Source organism: Salarias fasciatus, chromosome 1 (genome assembly GCF_902148845.1).
Source record: "Salarias fasciatus chromosome 1, fSalaFa1.1, whole genome shotgun sequence".
NCBI classification, from domain to species: domain Eukaryota; kingdom Metazoa; phylum Chordata; class Actinopteri; order Blenniiformes; family Blenniidae; genus Salarias; species Salarias fasciatus.
The window spans coordinates 29,202,089-29,220,015 of NC_043745.1; the positions used below are offsets into that span (position 1 = coordinate 29,202,089).

Sequence of the window (17,927 nt, forward strand, 5' to 3'; positions counted from 1 at the left end):
GTCCTGTTTGGGTTCTTTCTTTAACTGCATGAGGACTAAGGCATTGTGGGAACCAGCGTTTCCAATGTTTTATTGTTGGAGTTCCCACAGTGCGATGACTGGAAAAGTAGTGATCCTACTGATGAAGGTAACAAAGCTACACCGAGACAAAGGCCTGCAGACCCCAACAGATCAAGATGCGGCTTAAAAGGTCTCACTGTGCAGAAAAACTTGACTAAATCAGACTGTAAACAATAATACAGATCACTTTTTAATTGCTATTATCGGTTTATTTCAAAGTGATGAGCGACTGACCTACAATGAACAGTTACAGTAAACAGTAATGGCCTTCTCCAGTCAGGAATGAGACTAATGCGGTAAAAAAACAGTGCATCTGTGATCATTACATCTAAACATGATAAAGGCAGGAATGTTTGAGTAACAGTAATGTTAGAAATCCAGTTTTCAGCTCAGTAGTGAATATCTACTGGAAGACGCCCGGAGAGGCTTTCCTCAGTGGTGAAAGAGTCGCCGGTTGGTGTGCACCAGGGTGATGCCTTGCTCGTTGCAGGCGTTGATCACGACCTCGTCGGCAGCAGAGCCGGCTGGCGCTGCGATGTACTCCACGCCACTCTGCACACAAGGAGGAAATGTTGGTGAAAACGATTAGAAAACGGATCCAGGCGTTTCCTGTAGGCACACTGGGTACGTGGACGTCTGAGCAGAATTTACCCGTTTGGCGCGATCTATGTTGTCTCTGAAGGGGAAGAAGGCGTCGGAGCTGACGGCCACAGCCTGCAGGGAGCTGATCCAGTTCTTCTTTTCAGTCGGGGACAGAGCCTCAGGCACCTCCTCATACATGGACTTCCAAACCGCCAAATCTGGGCCCTGCCAACACCAAATCCACATCACACAGGGTCATTCAAGTCCAGGGTCTCAGACTGTGGGTACAGTTAAACTCATTTAGCAAAATGGAAAAAACTAAATCCAAGTTAAAAACTAGAGGTTGACACTGAGCTTATCTGTTTCTATACATCTGATATTAACAGTCACTTCATTTTTATTATTAATAATAATATCTATAATAGACCATTGGTATTGTAAAGTAATTACTGTGATTACTACAAAATATAGCATGTTGTGTGTGTTTATATGTCCACTGAAGTATTTCTTTTCTCTATGCTGCAAAAATAACATTTTCAACAGGATCAATAAAATGTATCATTCATTTCAAACTTTTTGGCAGAAAAGTGAAGAATTGCTGATACAATGTTAGGAAAATCTACAAGCATTCAGGCGTTCTACGATTATGTGCCGACATTTCTTAAGGAATTGTGCATGTTTGATGATGCTGTTGCTAATCGTAATGAGGGATTTTTTTTTTTTTTTCTGTATCATTCCTGATAATCATATTTAACTGGACCAGCAGCCAATAATAACACAATGTTACCGATAAACAAAGTTAATGCACACAAAACTTAAGTACAGCTGGAGGTAGTTCCATGAAGGAATTCCTGTAAAGGGAAAATCTAAAAAGCAGGTAAAGGTTGCTTGCCGTTGCCCCCCCACCCTCCTCACCTCTCCAATGGTGTCGCTCACATACTGGTCGATGGCGTTGGCCATCTCCGCTCGCTTCACGCCGCTGCGGAACTTCATGTTGAGGACGCGAGGGTGGTGCCTCAGCCACCAGTTATCGGCTTTATCGCCGGCCAGACGAGTGCAGTGGATACGGGACTGCTGACCGGCGCCGATGCCAATGACCTGCGACACACGGAAAAGTATCTGAGACGACCTGCGGCTCCGTCAGGGTCGTCCCCCCTACCGTTAACCGCTGGCTCTCACCTGCCCGTCCTTGGCGTAGCAGACAGAGTTGGACTGGGTGTATTTGACAGCGATGGTGGCCACGGTGAGGTCGCGCACAGCTTCCTCGGACAGCTTGTTGACACAAGAGATTTTTTTTTTTTAAATTGTTATTTATATCAGAAAGCAGGAGAAAGAAAAAGCAGAAGCCACGTGACGGCGACTCACCGAGCCTTTGGAAACGACGTTGCTGAAGAACTCCTTGTCGATGAGCGCCGAGTTTCTCTTTTGTTTGAGATACAGTCCAAACAACACTCTCACCTCGGCATCGTCGGGCTCATAGTCCGGATCCATCTGATCGGAACAACAGATCATAACTTAATAATGAAAGCACAGATTGACTGTGGTCTGGAAGTTATAACAAGAAAAAAAACAAAAAAAAAACAAAAACAAATCAAGACCGCACTTGAACTCCGCTCTGTAAACTCTGCAGCGCTGGAGTCACCCTATGCTTTACTTCTTCTGGACATCAGTCGTTAATAACAGCAGAAACTCTTGAAATAAGAGAAAGTTTGGAACCTGATCAAGGCTCATCTCAGCCTGAAGCTGATCCATTTCAATACATAAAGATATAGAAAATATAACGATATTGTCTGTTTGCCATCTTAGGTGAAAGATGAGCAATGCGAGTGTAGCCCCCATTAGAATCTTAAAGAAAACTGCAACAAGAAGTCCTTTTCTTTAAATATCTGACATTACGCAAACAAGAATATTCATCTATAATAGCTTAATTGTTGAGCGTTTGTGGGGAAAAACAAACAAACAAAACACTGATCTAATCTAGTCTGAGTGCCTTAATCTTCAAAAAAGAGACTGGGTTGGAGTTTCTCGCCGCTGACTCACCTGAAGCACACAGTAGTTTCCGTTCTTCTTCTTGGAGAGGATTTTGAGCGCCTCCTCATCATAACCGGGAGCAATGATACCATCTGACACCTGAGATTGATCGGAGTAAAATCACTGTAAGTACGACAATAAAACAAGACATTTTCTCATTTGTATTTGTCCTTTACCTCTCTTGATATGATCTTGGCGGTGGGAACGTCACAGATGTCTGATACAGCAATGAAATCTCCAAAAGACGACATTCTGTCTGAACCTGGAGGTTGAACACACGAGTTCATACTTTTCCCATGTAAAAATAAAAGCATTAAGTATTATCTAGTGCGTGGTCTCACGGTTTCCCACCTCTGGCTCGGGCGTAGGCGGTAGCGAGCGGCGTGAGATCCTTCAGCAGGTCATGGACCATGCAAACTTTGGCTTCCTCCTCAGACAGAGGAACTCCAACAGCAGCTCCTGCAGGTGGAAAACAGACATTTTCAGAATAATGGCTTCACCTCCGCCATCCACGCTGCTGAGAGGCTGAATTTACCTGCAGGGCTGACATGTTTGAAGGAGGCGGCGGCGGCCAGGCCCAGAGCGCCTTTCAGCTCCCGGACCAGCTGCCAAGCGTTGAGAGCGTCACACAGGTTGATGAAACCAGGAGAACCGTTGACCACTGCACGGCGGTGAAGAAAAGAAAAACATTTCAATTAAAAAGGAGAAATCATCCCGTCATTTCTATGGAAATTCTGTCATGAGCTGCAGTGAGCAGTTTTTCTCTCCTGCTTCATAAAAACGTATTTATTGCTGTAAATATTCTCAAGATTCCAGAAAATAGAAAATAAAGTCACAGAGTACCTTTGAGTGGCAGAGCGGGCCGCAGGGTGTAGAGCTGGGCGGGGGCTTGGTGGGGGTTCATGCCGTAACGCAGAGGCAGCTGGGACACGCCGCGGCTGTACTGGCCTCGGAAGAAGTCGGATATGGCCTCGTCGTACTGCGCTGTGTGTGTGAAGGCCTGAACCAAAACAGAGAGGAAATCTTCATGACAAACTTCCATCCAGGTGGGACGACTTACTTCACTATTAAATCAGTAATTTTCTATGTATATATTACAGTTATGCATCACAAATGCACGTAGGAAACAGTTTAGGTGTTTTAACCTTTGACATATTAAAATATCTGCAACCTCGGTAACATTCACCTACATTCCAGATCCTAACCTAACCTCACAACTGGACTTTGTCGTCCACTGAGGTTTATCTCTAAGCAAACATGACAAAATGGGAGCAAAGAGGAGCAAAACCTCCTTCAAAAAACAGAAACGATTTATCCAGGGGGAAGTTCTTCATATCACGGCTCCACAGAGCAGGAATTTAGCATGTTTAGTAAAATGGTGAACAACAAATACAGTATATAAATGAAGAAAAAAAAAAGTAATCTATCCATAAACACAGCATGAAAACAGCAAGAATGGATCTGGCCACTTGGTCACAGCTCTTTAAAGAGGAGGTTTTTGCCCCTTATCCAAGGCCAGCCGACCTGATTCGATTGATCTGTTAAATTCCTGCTAAAGGTTTATTCTGAACTCAAACCTTAGAGATAAAAGCCCGATCAGTGAAGAGCTGAAGGGTGGTATGTTAAAAAATAAACATTAATGAGCCTTTCAGTTCAGGATTATGACAGCGTGAGTCTTTTTCTCTCTCTCTCTTTTTTTTTTTAAATGGTCACTGTGGGGCTGCAGCTACTGGTTGATCAACATGATAAAATTATCAATATACTGATCAAATATTTTCAAAGGATTTTAGTATCAGTTAGCTTGACTTGAAGTATGAATATTTTGTTTATCTCCAGAGATAATGACAATAACATGTTTAATTTGGCAAACCAACAATTTGGGGGGGAGGGGAGTTGTTTATTTCCCCATCAAAGGCAAAATAATATGTAGATGAATGAGACCATGAGTGTTTATGAATGTAAATAGCTTTTTAGTGATTGAATTTGTCCAAGTAAAAAAAAAACAAACAAAAACAAAACAGCATACTTTCAGAGCCAGAGTCCTGCGCGTCTCCAGATTTGTATCTTTGTCCGCTGAGCTCTCCATCTCCGTGGCAACCAGCGAGTAGTCGGCAGGATCGCAGACGATGGTGACGCGAGCGTGGTTTTTAGCTGCAGCCCTCAGCAGAGTCACACCACCTGAAAGAACACCGACACTTTATAGAAAAAACAAAGCTCAGGCATTTTGTAAATTAGTCAAGCATCAGTTCTGCTGACCGATGTCAATCTGCTCAACAGCGTCCTCCACCGTCACACTGGGGCTGGAGACGGTCTTCACAAACGGGTACAGGTTGCAAACCACAACTCTGGAAAAAAGAACACGAGTAAAGATGAACAGATCCAGAAAACACACAACTCACAGGCGAGGAGCCTGTGCCGAGTTTGCATGTTTGACCTGTCTGTATGTAACTTTTGTCCCGCAGACTTAATCAAATGCATGTTTTGTTTTTTAAGAGGCGACTCTACATTGCTCATCAGTGTGAATGTGAGTGTGTGTGCTTGCTTGTGTGCCCTCTGTGCATTTGCCTCGTGATGGACTGGTGTATTATATTGACCAGGCTGTTTTCCATTAATCTGTTACAGAAATCAAACAATTTGGACACTCGAGGAAGAAAATGGAGAAAAAGATGAAGAACATGAGAACTTTGTGAAGCCACGAGGTCCAATTCCCACTTATTTACAGCAAACTTTGTTACAGAGAACACCAAAAGCAGTCAGACTAATCAATGCTGTGACTGGGACAATCTCATTCAATCAAATCAATGCTAAAAATCTGGGTTAGTCAACATCTTCTATTGCTGAGCAAATGAGAGTCACAGGACCAGCATGCAGGAGCAGCAGGTTTCTAATTATCGGGCTGTTAAACTGCACGTGCTTCATGACAGCGACGACATGAAGCTGGTCTGCAACCAAATCAGCCTGTGATCTGCACCAAGGCAAAAGGTCATGTAGGTTCTCTGAGCAGATCCATTCTGTAGGGGTTACTTCTACTCCAGCTTCTACTTTCAGCTTTGTTTTTTTTATATCTCATATTGTATGTTTTTTTTTTAAGTTTCTGAAGAATTTGGTATTTGCAGAAATACTTTGCACGACTCAATTGGTGAGATTTACTGGACAATAGATCTACAAATGTCAAAAATCACACATTCCAATACAGAAAGTGAGTAAAAACTGGTCTTATTTTACCCATTGTCTAAATAAACATATCCGCAAAACAAACTAAATCTTCAAAATTAAGATCCGGGTTCAATTCAGGTTATTTTTCATGTAATGGTTACATTAGAAACTCCAATGTAAAAGGTGAAATTTACACATTTTTTCCAGTGACTGAATTCCGGCCACTATATTATCAACAAACTGCTGCTCCCCACCACCAGAGAGCACGTGGCAGGGCTCCTGTCCTCACCTGACCAGGCTGTAGCCCAGCTTCTCCATGTCTGCGGTGTCAGAGGCGCTTCTCCTGGCCAGGATGCCCCCGTGCACGGCGGGGTGGAGGGTCTTCACTCTGCCGCCCAGCATCTCTGGATGTCCGGTCAGCTCGGACACGTCCCTGAACGCACCACAAACACACACACACACACTCTTCAGGCCACTGCGTGCCGTGCACGCGGTGAAAATAGACACGTCTCCGCACCTGACCGCCAGTCCAGCATCACGCAGGGCTTTCGCCGTCCCGCCCGAGGCCACCAGGGACAGCCCCGCAGCCACCAGCCGCTTGGCGAAGTCCAGCAGGCCACTCTTATCCGACACGCTCAACAGGGCTGCGCGTGCACACGAAGGTAAAACAACAACAACAACAAAACAAAGATTTAAGAGGCGCAACACGCTCACTGCGTTAGCCCGTGTTAGCCGGGGGAGCTAGCAGCATGCATGTGGCAGATCTAAACTTCAGAAAGAGGACAGAGGGCTGAATGAAAGAGCGGAAAACACTCACCAAGCTCCGAGGAGGCCATGGTCTGCGCTCACTGACCGGTCGGTGTGCGGGTGTTTGCGGGACTGGTGCTCAAAAAGCTCCGAAGCGCTTCGCTTTGTGCAGAAGTGGAGGAAAGTTCGGTTGCACGAATCTATGGGCTTTTCATCGCTTCTGTCATGTGCTTCAAAAGTGGAAAGACCCGCCCTTTCTGGGAGCCGAGGACCGCCCCGGGAAAAAAAGAAAAAAAAAAGAAAACACGCGCAACCAAAAGATTCACCAGGCGCACAGAATGTGCATTTTCATCAGCGACAAGCGCGAATTACGACCAAGAACATCAAGGGAAGTAATGCAACAAAACCAAAATACAACGAAAACCACTACAAATACAAACACTATTGTTGAATCTTCAGTTTCGCCATGTGCACGAGCTGTCTGTTTTTCACGTGCACGTGATGGATCAGTTTTTAAACTCGCAGGGTTTTAGCGCTGATGTTTCAACAGATGCCTGCTTGTAAAATATCGGATCATTTCCCCTCGAAATCTGTAAGTCCAACCACCGAGTGCAACTAATCTGTCAAAACAACAATGAAACAAACCAAAAGGTAAAGAAAAATCCACGTTCTCGTCGGTAAGTAAAGTGTTGCATATTACAGGGTTGCATATCTTAGATAATACTAAGTGGTGACTTTCAGGCAACAACAACGACAACAAAAATGAATCTTCCTTCGCAATGTGATCATTCAGAGCTAAACGGTTCATTTCTGAACAGCTCATAAAACTATTAATTGTTGTCTCAAGGTCAGAATAGACGTCGGGACAATATAAAATAACTTTATTTAGTTTTTTGATGTTTTATTTGGGGACTCTTTTTTCCCCAAGAAACGTCCCTCGGAGAAAACCTCATGATCACATTCCACTCATACTGATGTGTATAGATGTGGGCATGTCTGCATTGTGTGCTCCAACATGGTGCTGCAGTGTGCTGGTGAGATGTTGTTCACATGGAAGGAGACAATGATGGCAGCTCTGGTGTCACAAAGATAGAGATGCTGGAAGGTTCTCTATTTAAATGCCTGTGTCTTTTTGTGACTATAGATGTGACTTTCCAGGCTCTCCCACTTAAGACTAACAAATCACACTAAGTTTGCTTCAGCTGCCTTCATCCTGAATGTGTTTCCTCTTAGTGACAGGCTCTGGATTTAAAATGAAGTGCATCAGGTTTCCATTATTGACCTTGAATGTCGTCATGATCAGCATCTTAAATGAGATGTTCGTCCTTATTGATCTTTTCATTACTCCTTAATGTTTAAAGGTGCCGATTTGATTTTGTCTTGTTTTATTCTAGAAAACAAAAGTGTGACAACCAGAGCTACAAAGAGCCGCCACACGCCAAGAAGACTCAAAATGCCTTCATGCTGCTTCTCAAGGAGTAGAGGTCAAAGGTCTCAGCTGAAGTCAACCAGGTTGAGAGTGTGGTGGTCAGTAAAGTCCTAGGACAGAGGTGAGTGTCTTATCTGCTCTGTCACTAATCGGCTGTCAGTAACAGTGAGAATCTCATGATTATTATACGAACAGTCTGGCTTGTAGTTGAGCATCAGTGTGTGTGCTGCCTGACAGTGTGTCGTCCTTGTTCCACAGCAGAAGCCGATGTCTGAACAGCAGCGGGCCAAATGTGATGAGCAGGCCAGAAGAGAAGCCTGGCTGCGTGCTCAGAGATCCACAGGCTGGTCCAGCAGAGACACCTCGGTAAGTGAACATTGTTTCTACAACATGTCGCTAAGAAAACTGATTAAACTATTTACATATTTATTTTTAATACACGCATTTCTACTTTTTTCTCAGTGTATTCTTACATTTTGCCACAAGAGGGCGTACACGAGCCTTGCTCAAAAAATTACATATGAGGAAAAAATAAAAGATGAAATAAATGTATGATGTAGTTAGTATAATAAACGATGATCTGTTTATTTTGTCTATGACAGTCAAGCTGCTTGATTGTGTACACAAAACAAGATTCTGCATAATAGTGGAAAGATCCAATGACCAAATCCACCAGGTATTCGTAAGCAAAGTGAACTTTCAGAAGATACTGTGATTCACACTGTGACTGAGGAACTTTTCACTTCTCATAAGTTCTTTGTTTTGTTTGGAGCAGGCCAGGTAGTTTCTGACGATCAGCACTGATACGAAGGTTACACTGACATCGCGAAGGGCCTCTATTCCCTCTATATTTGGCAAAACACCTGTAACATACACTTCCTGCAACAATAAACGACGCTCGTGAATGCACTCACTTTGAGCTTGCCTTTATCAATAAACTTTACTGGCAAAAACGGTGCCTTTTTCATGCTTTAGAACAGCATTTTAAGTCGGACAGATGTGAATTTATTGGGCCCCGTCGCTCACGGCCTCACTTGTCCATTAGTTAAGTGACAGGACGGGGCCTTGGGAAACCAGCAGCAATACGTGTGATTGCGTTAAAAGATCACACAATCTGTTCATATTTACGTAATGAGCCCGACATTTTGCTGATTGATTAAACTACAGGGTGTAAATATTTTAAGGGGCGACTGATTTATCGTCCAACAAAGCAAAAAGAGGCCGATTTATTTGTCTAACTATGAAAACGGGGGTTTCTGGTAACTGCTCCGGTGTTTGAGGGCTGCTCTGACATCTCAGGGATGACTTGAGTGATTCAATAGACAGTGAAACATTTTTATAGAAAGACACAGACTCACTATACGTTATTGGTTAAAAAAGAAAGAGGTAGAAGGTCCGTCAGCACTTTCGTCCAGGCGACCGCTGGGAAAACTGACAGCATTATCAGCAATAACTGTAATTTACGCAGGGAATTTTTAATCAACATGACTGGTGTATTCAGATTAAATTAGAAGAGAAACAGAATCAATGACCTCCATATATTGCTCCACTGCCTTATCAATTAGCTGTGATTTTTGTACTGTGTCAAAGGGGCCTTTGTCATAAAATGGGCCAAATGGCATTTGTCAAACAGCTGACAAGTCACACAACTAAATGAGCTCCTATTGATTCGCGTGATTTTCATCAGCCAAATTAAAAGCTGCGGCTTCATGGAGGTTCAGTCTGCAGGCTTGTTTTGCATTCTGTTCACTCCTGTTAAATCACGTCTCAGAAGTTCCGTGAAAACCTTGCAGCCAAAGTTAAACAGGAGGAGTTCGTTCTGAGGGACGTTGGTTAAAACTCTGCTCACACACACACACACACACACACACACACACACACACACACACACACACACACACACACACACACACACACCACACAACTACTTGTTTATCTCATTGATGTGTGGAAACTTTCTTCATCACAGTTATAATTATGTTTATCTTGTGCCTATCAGACTGTACATTAGATTATATTCTAAATATGAACGTTAACCTATTTGTTCCTGAACACACACACACTCAATATTGACATCAGTTTTAAATTACTATAAGAAATCTGATGAAATGTTGAAGTATAAAATATGTTTTCTTCAAAACTCTGAGCTTCAGTGATAGAATTCTCTCTGACAGTGAAATAGAAGTGTTTGAAAGTGTTTCCGTTCGCCGCTCGGCGCTGCTTTCTTTCACGAGGAGAGCCCGAGTCACTGCAGCCGCTTAAGAATGCATTTAATCACTATATAAATATGTGGCTGTGGTCTGGGAGAGGGCTAAGTGACACCACACCGCACGTCCTCCAGTCTGCTCCTTAATGAGAGCCCTCACATGGGGGCCCAATAAAACGCCCCCCTTTGCAGTTGCACACACTCATCATGCCATTGCTCCTGGAGATTAAAATGTGCCTGTGTGTCCGCGCACCATCAGGCTTTTGATTGCTCTACATTAACTTAATTATTTGGCTATCAGTAAACCCTATCGAGTAATTAATATCTGAGAGCCGATGTAGTAAATTAAAACTGCGAACTGGCAATTACTTCGATTCTTTGCTTCGCCGCCAGAGGCAAACTGGTGTCTGTGAACAAACAGGGAGGAGTTGAAGGTGTAGTCACTAAATACATCAAGTGGTACCAGCTTTTTGTGCAACTGTAACAAAAGCAGGCTGAGTAATCCAACATTTTGAGCCAGAGTGAGACATTTCGACAGTTTTCTAACTGATTGCACAAAATAAAGAAGGAACATGTCCAGATTTCATTCACATCCCTGAACCTTTTTTTCAGTACATTATTCTATTTATTAAAAAATGTATCTGATCCTTTTTCACTTTTTTGCTACTATAAATCCTTTGCAGGGATTCATATATACGTACATATATATTAAAGTTAGCACACAACTATGAAAACTGTCTTTACATCCCAAAGTTTGTAATTATATTGTATCATTGAATCATTCCCATTACAATTCCACATCCAGTGAATCCACATATGGAGCAATTTCATTTTAATAGTTTTTCATCTTCCGTGTCTCTTGGAAATGTTTGTTTTATCTTATCAGAATTGATGAATTTTGGTCTAACATCCTGATCTATCTGTGCATCTCCACTGTTAAACTTCTTTGCATAGATAATATATTACTTTTTCCTTTTTTATCTCAACAAGACATCTTATTAGTTTGTGAATTCTGCATTATGTCATATTTTTACACTGATATGTCTGCACAATAAACCTAAATGTGGATCAGGATTGAAACTGCACCTTATTTCAGTGAATCAAAAATGCGAATGAATGCACCACCAAACTAGCTGAATATTCCACCAACCGCATCAAAGCTGACAGTGCTTTAGATTTGTTCTTTCCATAATATGAGGATGGAGATACAACCAAATTCATCTGTCGGCAGCACTTAGGCCCAAATCCAACCTTTCGTCTAAATGTTGTCGCAGAATCTGCAGTTGTTCATTGCTGTGGTGACTTTCTGAGCAAAAGAAACCTGACTGAAGCTTTGATGCTCCTCAGAGAACAAACTCAGCTTTCAGGTCAACGTCTCTGTGTGCTGATTCGCAGATGCAGCTGTTTTTCAAGGGTTCTTCAGTCAGAACTGACAACTTCATCTCAATGCTTTCTAGATTTTTTCTCCATTGACATGCAGTTACTAAGAATAAATGGCATTTTGAACAATGGAAACTGTAATCTGGAAGGGTTAAACATTGCTGAATAAACCTGGTATGCTTTGTAAGGATCAATTTGCTCCATTTTCAGTGAGTCTAATACTTTGAGACTACAAGTTCAAATCATCATCAGAATTTTTAAATAGTTGTCATGTTTTAGTTCAAAATATTAAATAAAATCTAGCAGTTCATCATCATTTATCATTTCTAATGTCTGTTTTCAGTGTGACGCATCAATCAGGAATATAAAATTATTTTGCCACTGCTTTTATTTCACATTTACACCACAAACAAGTTTGGGATAAATACATGTCGGATTCATCTCAAATAAATTAAGATACTTTATTTACAAATAAGAGACGACAACAAATCCATAAATTATCATTTTCACATGAAATGCACAGGAGTGAACGCGGCACACAGGACGTTTTCTGGAATATCGGATTAAAAACATCCATAACGGCAGACGTCTGAGAGCTTTTACCGTCTCTTCGCTCACTCGGCTCATTTAACGTTTGACTCCTCGCTGTGGTGGAAGCCGCAGAGCCACCCTCAATCCGTCCGCGTACGCGACAGTCCACTTGTCTTCCTTCACATCCTTCACTGGAGGAGAAATGTTTGTCGACTGGGTGGAGCTCAGGCTGTCAAATGACAAGGTCACCAGAAGGTGACTGGCAGATACTCAGGACAACAGCAACATCTTAGGGATGAGATAAACCTGTTTTTTTTTTGTTTGTTTGTTTGTTTTTTTTTAAAGCATGCCACAAAATGTACTTTAAGATGATTTTATTCACAGACAGAAGAGTCATTAGCCTGGTGAGTGTCCAGCAGCTCTGTGGACGATCAGTGATTCCAACAAAAGTCCTGATTGGAAAAACATCCACGAGGCAAACCGGGCAGGAGAGCGCGCAGTCTGAAGTATCTCCTGATGAGAAGTCTTTGTAACACTCAGTGAATCAGTGTTTTCACAGTCCAGCCCCGATCTTCCGGTCTCCTCCACCCACTTGTACCCCCTCCAGCTCCTCGTCAGAGAAGGGGCTGTGAGGATCGTAGCCCACGTCGGTGCTGCGCTGCAGGAAGTCTGTGGATCGTGGCATCCCAACTCTGTTACCCATAGCAACTGGAAAGCCTTGCCGGGCGTCCTCTTCCTCCTCCTCCTCCTCTTCCTCGTCCTCCTCTTCGTCCTCCTCCTCTCCATCCTCCAGGCTGAGATCTATTCCGGTGTCGTCTGGATTCACGGCCCGCCTGCTCTCCTCAGATTTGTCGCTGCCGGTCTTTCCTCCGTTGCGAAGCCGCTCGGATTCAGGCTGGGTCGAGGCGGACGCCTGCTCCTTCGCCTTCCGGCTTCTCTTCCACTTCATCCTCCGATTCTGAAACCAGATCTTCACCTTCCCATAGAAAGTAGAACAAAAAGATTAATGCTTACTTCAGTGAATATATGGTAAAGAAGAGCAGATTGTAAAACTTAAAACAATTTTTGATTTGTAGAATAATTTCATGCATCAAACCAGGTTTGGGTAAACAAAAGAAACTTACTACAAAGTTATACTTTACAGAATATAAAGTTTAGTTCTTTTTTCAAAAGGTTCCGTTTTATGTTGAGTGTTTTGGAGAATTTATGATGAAAGTCAATTTAATTTCAGGACAATAAACAGAAGTATTTATGGCATAAAGTGTGAACAGTAAAAGCATAAAAGCAGATACGGTCTCAATGAGGAAATATATTTTAACATGCCAGTTTGATTTAATCATTACACGTCTATATAGCGATTTTAAGACTTAGATCAAGTTATTTGTCTTTTTGATTCTATGTTATTGGAACATGGAGTTATTGCTTTTTGGGCAGCATCGATTTTTCATTCATCAGGTCTTAAAAAAGAAGCAGGTTTTAAAATGACTTTAGAATTTATGTACACAAAATGTGCTTCATTTCTGAAATCTGGTAAACTACAGCTAAATTGCACTGATGCTGCAGGTGATAGCTTTGAGAGATTCCAGTGCAGAAACTGTGTGAAAAGCAGATTTTGGAGTGTGTGTCATGACGATTTCCAGTAGTTCTGAGCTGCTGTGTCTCACCTGTGTTTCGGTCAGCATGAGGGATGTGGCCACTTCAAAGCGTTTGGGTCTGGACAGGTATTTGTTGAGTTTGAACTGGTTCTCCAGCTCCAGCAGCTGCTGACTGGTGAAGGCGGTGCGGGGCCTCCTGCATTTCCCCAACAGGCCGGACTGTGGACCTGCTGGAAGAAACGAGAGCAGAGTTATCAACCTGTGTGGCTCCTTGTGAATCACCTGTACCTCCATAATTCATCAATAATTTATTTTTGTGGAAACACCTTCACAACCATTTGATTTATACAAAACATATTCAGAACAAAAAAAAAGGTATATTATTGGATTAAAATCAATTGTGCACCGTTATAATTAATGCATGCTCAAATATTATTAAGATCTAAGATAATAAAGCAGGGGTTTTATTTATAAAATACCAAGGACATAAGAAGTTCAATGCAATGCTGTGGGTGGCAACACGCGCACATATGCCAGCACTCTCTGGCCGTCATTAACTATAACAGCTTTACTCCAGTTTATTGTTGACGGGGGACACGGCAGAAGCGGGCGCAGAGGCCATAAAAACACAGGCATGCCATTAACTTAATGAAAATTCAATGAAGGCTTTTGGGATTTTATTGATGAACTACAGAACGTTTTAGGTGTTTGTTTATAGTTTCTTCGTCACACAAAGACAATTTCCATCCGGTTGGCATTTATAGAGAAATAAATGGGCCAAAATTAAAATATGACACAGAGATAAGCTGCAGGAGGCCACTGCTCCGTGTGGGACGATGCCTGGCTGGAGGAGTCATGCATCACACTGGATGAGGACTTCCACATTACCTCCAAGAAATTATACAGAGCACCTTGAAAAATGCTGCTGTAAATAACAGTCATGCTGCTTTCTGTGTGATTAATTTAGGAGGGGAAAAAAAGAGAAAATTAAATAGCTCCTTTTCCGATTTTCAGGTTTTTTTTTGTTTTTTTTTTTTTTTTTTGGGGGGGGGGGGCGGAGGAAATAACATATTTTGCGAAATATTTAGGTTATGTTAAGCAATGACTTAATAATATTGAAAAGAGAAACGGATATAGGTCCAATAATAATAATATTAATAATGTAATAATAATATTAATTGCGTGGTTGTTACAAAAACTAAAGTCTCTGTGTTGAAAAGTGGGAACTAAAAATGGAAATTTTTTAAGTGACATTGTTGCTTTAATTTTTCACCCCTTCATTTCTGAATGAACCTCAGCTCATACTTACAGCTGTAGTCCGGCAGCCGAGGCATCATGATCCCGGCTCGGATCCAGTGCTCCAGCGGCAGAGAGCCGGCCATGGCGGCCGCCTTCAGGTGCTCCGGGTAGGACTGACTCAGCTGCGTGAAGCCGCTGTAGGCGAACGCGGGGTGCTGCCCCCCGAGGGCCGACAGCGGGTACATGGGCGCGGGGTACATGCCGTGAATCGCCCCCTGAGTCAGCGATGCGAGCCCGGGGTGCGTGAGGTTCAGGACGCTCGGCTTGGGGATGAGTCCCGGCTGGAGCTGCGCGGCCCGCGGGGAGGGGGAGTCCGCCCGGCGGCAGGACACCGGGCTGCCCGCCGGGCTGTCGCTGCTCAGCCCCGGGGAGAGCTCCCGGCCGCCCCTGTTGGTCTCGTCGGCGAGCAGGGCGTCAATTCTGAAATTTTTCGATTTCTCCATCATGCTTCTTCTTCAAACGACGGACTTTCTCTAAACTTCAGTCTTTGAGAGGAAACGGCGTTGACGGGCGCGCACCTGTGCCGTGCGTCAGCGCGCGGACAGCGGAGCCCTCTCACTCATTCGCTTGCCTTGTCAAATTCACTCTGGAAAAAGTTATATCTAGTTCACAAAATGACATTAAAGTACATACATTTATAAAAAAAAAAAAAAAAAAAAAAACAGTTTTCACAATGTCTAAATTGTCAGTTTTGCACGCGCATCCCGCCACACGTGTCACCCTGCGACATTCCGCCCCTCACCAACTCCAGATGCTTCAAGTCCGTCTCTCCTGCGGCCGTCCTCCTCCACCCCCGCGGGGCCGCTGCGCTCCTGGATTGGCTGGAAGCTGAGCTGCTCTGACGGGCCTCTAATCAGCTAATTACTCGCTCGTTTCTCCCCCCAGAAAGCATTCAGAGTGAGGTAATGTCCAACCCCTGTCCCGCCTGCAAACACCTTCAACTGCATCAAAGCGCCGAGGTACATTAGAAGATTGGGCAATTGTATTTTCAGTATCTATCTTACTGCCAGCGCGTCAGACTGCGGCTACCTGCCATAAACAAAGAATTATATTCGCTGATTTGATTGTCCAAACTAATTATTAGTGCCTGAGAACATCATCCACACCTCAGCACCGCGAATATTGGCTGTTTTTCAACAATAATGTTAATGGGCACCCCCAAATGGGCGATGTTAACAAAAACAATGTGTCCAGAATTTAAATCATTATTATTAACGATTGGCGTCGTTCTCATACCAAGGCCACACCAATGCCATTAAAGTTTACGATTAAGAATTGCACACAAAACGTATAAAGGCGTAATGACTTGGCAGAAGAGGCCGTAAGTTAATTGTCCTTCTGCTAAAGTGGATTAATGCTGTTTTTACACCTGGAAAAGAAAAGGCGCATCAGTGGAAGTCTCATTTTTCTTTAAAAATGCCAAGGAAAGCAGTGATATAGGGTGCTTTATAATAAACCACGCTTAATTGATATGCTGATTGATTTGCCAAAGAAACGAAAAACAACAAAAACAAAACAATAGTGTATCTCTTATCGAGTATTTATGGCACTTTTTAGGCCCCAGATTTTGATATCCTTGAATAATTAACGATACGAATAAGCCTCCTTTTCCCATATCGTTTTATTTTTAATCAGGCAATATTTCACTCAGAAAACTCCTGACCAATAAAGGAAAAAAAAATTCGCCTTTCATTCGGTACTTGCCAAAAAACGCAAATTAATGAGAAATAAAAACCCTATACCATATAATCTAGTATTGAGTACCACCTCAAAAATGTAAATATTAATTTGTATAAGTTTTAAAAATGTTTGTACTTATAGTTTATAAGATATAGAGGGACAGAGATCAGACAGCATGCAGAACAGGTCCTTTCATCGCTCCTAATTGCATTTCTTAAGCTATTTTTTCCATCAGTACTTGTTCTGTTCTAGAATGGCCTCCAAAATCAGGATAATGCATTTGAGATCCATGAGTTTGAATTATTTACCCCAGTACATTAAGGTAAATTGAGCCACTTGTTTTTTTGCCCACAAAAAGTAATTCAAGGGAGAAAACACTCAACATTAGATCTGATGGAGACTATCATATTGATAATGACCGTATCAATTACAAATGAAATTTGTTTGCTAGACAGCTTACTTGACATTTTTCCCCAGCAAGTTGAAGCATTGTCCCACCCATCACAAAAACAAAGGACCACTTTTTTTTTTTTTTTTTTTTTTGTCAAATAGCACTGTTGCAACACTTAAAGACCGGTTGCAGTCGTTAGATGTCAGAATTTAAAAGGCCTGGGAGAGTCATTTCACCTCATGGCTCAGTTTCGCTGATGCTCTCCTTCTGGGTCACTTCTGAATTCGCTGCAGTACACTTCTAATGATAAACAGTCGGCCTGTCAGGGTGTTCATTTGGCCTTCATGCCACAATGCTAGAGTTGAATACAAACTGTAGTTCAGGCCTCTTTCCCAAAAAAGCCCATTATATCCTGGGGCCTGTGGTGAGTGAAGTGGCAGCGGGCCAGCTGTGGCCTAATCCATTTTAATGGAACCCCAGCAAGTGCAAAGCATTCTTTATTTAGCCTTAACACACTACAAGTAAAGCACTTTTTTATTTAAAAAAAAAAGTTTGGACATCAATATAGAATAAACCATCAAGAAATTTAATTCTCCTGATATAAATAAGCACTGCAACAGAGCCCCCCTTTTTACCCAGAATTTGTAATTGGCCTCTAGAAGTGCAGTGTGCTCATGTCTATATGCACCTAGCTGACCTCCAGGAAATTGGAGCAGATTTGCAGATCCGCCCACCTCTCCCCCTCCGCTCTCTATCTGGCAGATTACCGCCTGTCTCCTCACTGATATAGAGGTAATCTGCGCCTTGGAAATCAGCGTAGCCCTCTGGCCGTTCCCCCGC

General features: G+C 42.7%; 2 protein-coding genes across 2 annotated transcripts; both read right to left on the minus strand.

The window, feature by feature from the left end:
- Positions 1 to 261: 261 nt before the first annotated feature.
- Positions 262 to 6,787, minus strand: atic (5-aminoimidazole-4-carboxamide ribonucleotide formyltransferase/IMP cyclohydrolase). Its single transcript, XM_030098070.1, has 15 exons — positions 6,647 to 6,787; positions 6,347 to 6,473; positions 6,119 to 6,262; positions 4,930 to 5,018; positions 4,700 to 4,851; positions 3,517 to 3,673; positions 3,209 to 3,334; positions 3,025 to 3,132; positions 2,850 to 2,935; positions 2,683 to 2,772; positions 2,008 to 2,133; positions 1,822 to 1,914; positions 1,558 to 1,740; positions 712 to 867; positions 262 to 612 (listed from the first exon to the last, which is right to left on the minus strand). Exons 1-15 carry the CDS (start codon positions 6,663 to 6,665, stop codon positions 493 to 495), a joined length of 1,776 nt encoding a protein of 591 aa, XP_029953930.1. The 5' UTR covers positions 6,666 to 6,787; the 3' UTR covers positions 262 to 492.
- A 5,888-nt stretch (positions 6,788 to 12,675) lies between these two features.
- Positions 12,676 to 15,459, minus strand: mnx2b (motor neuron and pancreas homeobox 2b). The gene is made up of 3 exons (XM_030095837.1): positions 15,027 to 15,459; positions 13,787 to 13,947; positions 12,676 to 13,098 (listed from the first exon to the last, which is right to left on the minus strand). The coding sequence occupies exons 1-3, from the start codon at positions 15,457 to 15,459 to the stop codon at positions 12,676 to 12,678; spliced, it is 1,017 nt and encodes a 338-aa protein (XP_029951697.1).
- Positions 15,460 to 17,927: the final 2,468 nt, after the last annotated feature.

Excerpts from the sequence above, each read along its gene's own strand:
- atic (XM_030098070.1), bottom strand. Across the intron at positions 2,773-2,849 it reads CCAAGATCATATCAAGAGAG|GTGTCAGATGGTATCATTGC; the intron begins GTAAAGGACAAA and ends GATCAATCTCAG. Across the intron at positions 1,915-2,007 it reads ACGTCGTTTCCAAAGGCTCG|CTGTCCGAGGAAGCTGTGCG; the intron begins GTGAGTCGCCGT and ends TGTGTCAACAAG.
- mnx2b (XM_030095837.1), bottom strand. The coding sequence starts at position 15,459 with ATGGAGAAATCGAAAAATTTCAGAATTGACGCCCTGCTCGCCGACGAG. Across the intron at positions 13,948-15,026 it reads TCGGCTGCCGGACTACAGCT|CAGGTCCACAGTCCGGCCTG; the intron begins GTAAGTATGAGC and ends CGTTTCTTCCAG. Across the intron at positions 13,099-13,786 it reads TCATGCTGACCGAAACACAG|GTGAAGATCTGGTTTCAGAA; the intron begins GTGAGACACAGC and ends TTCTATGGGAAG.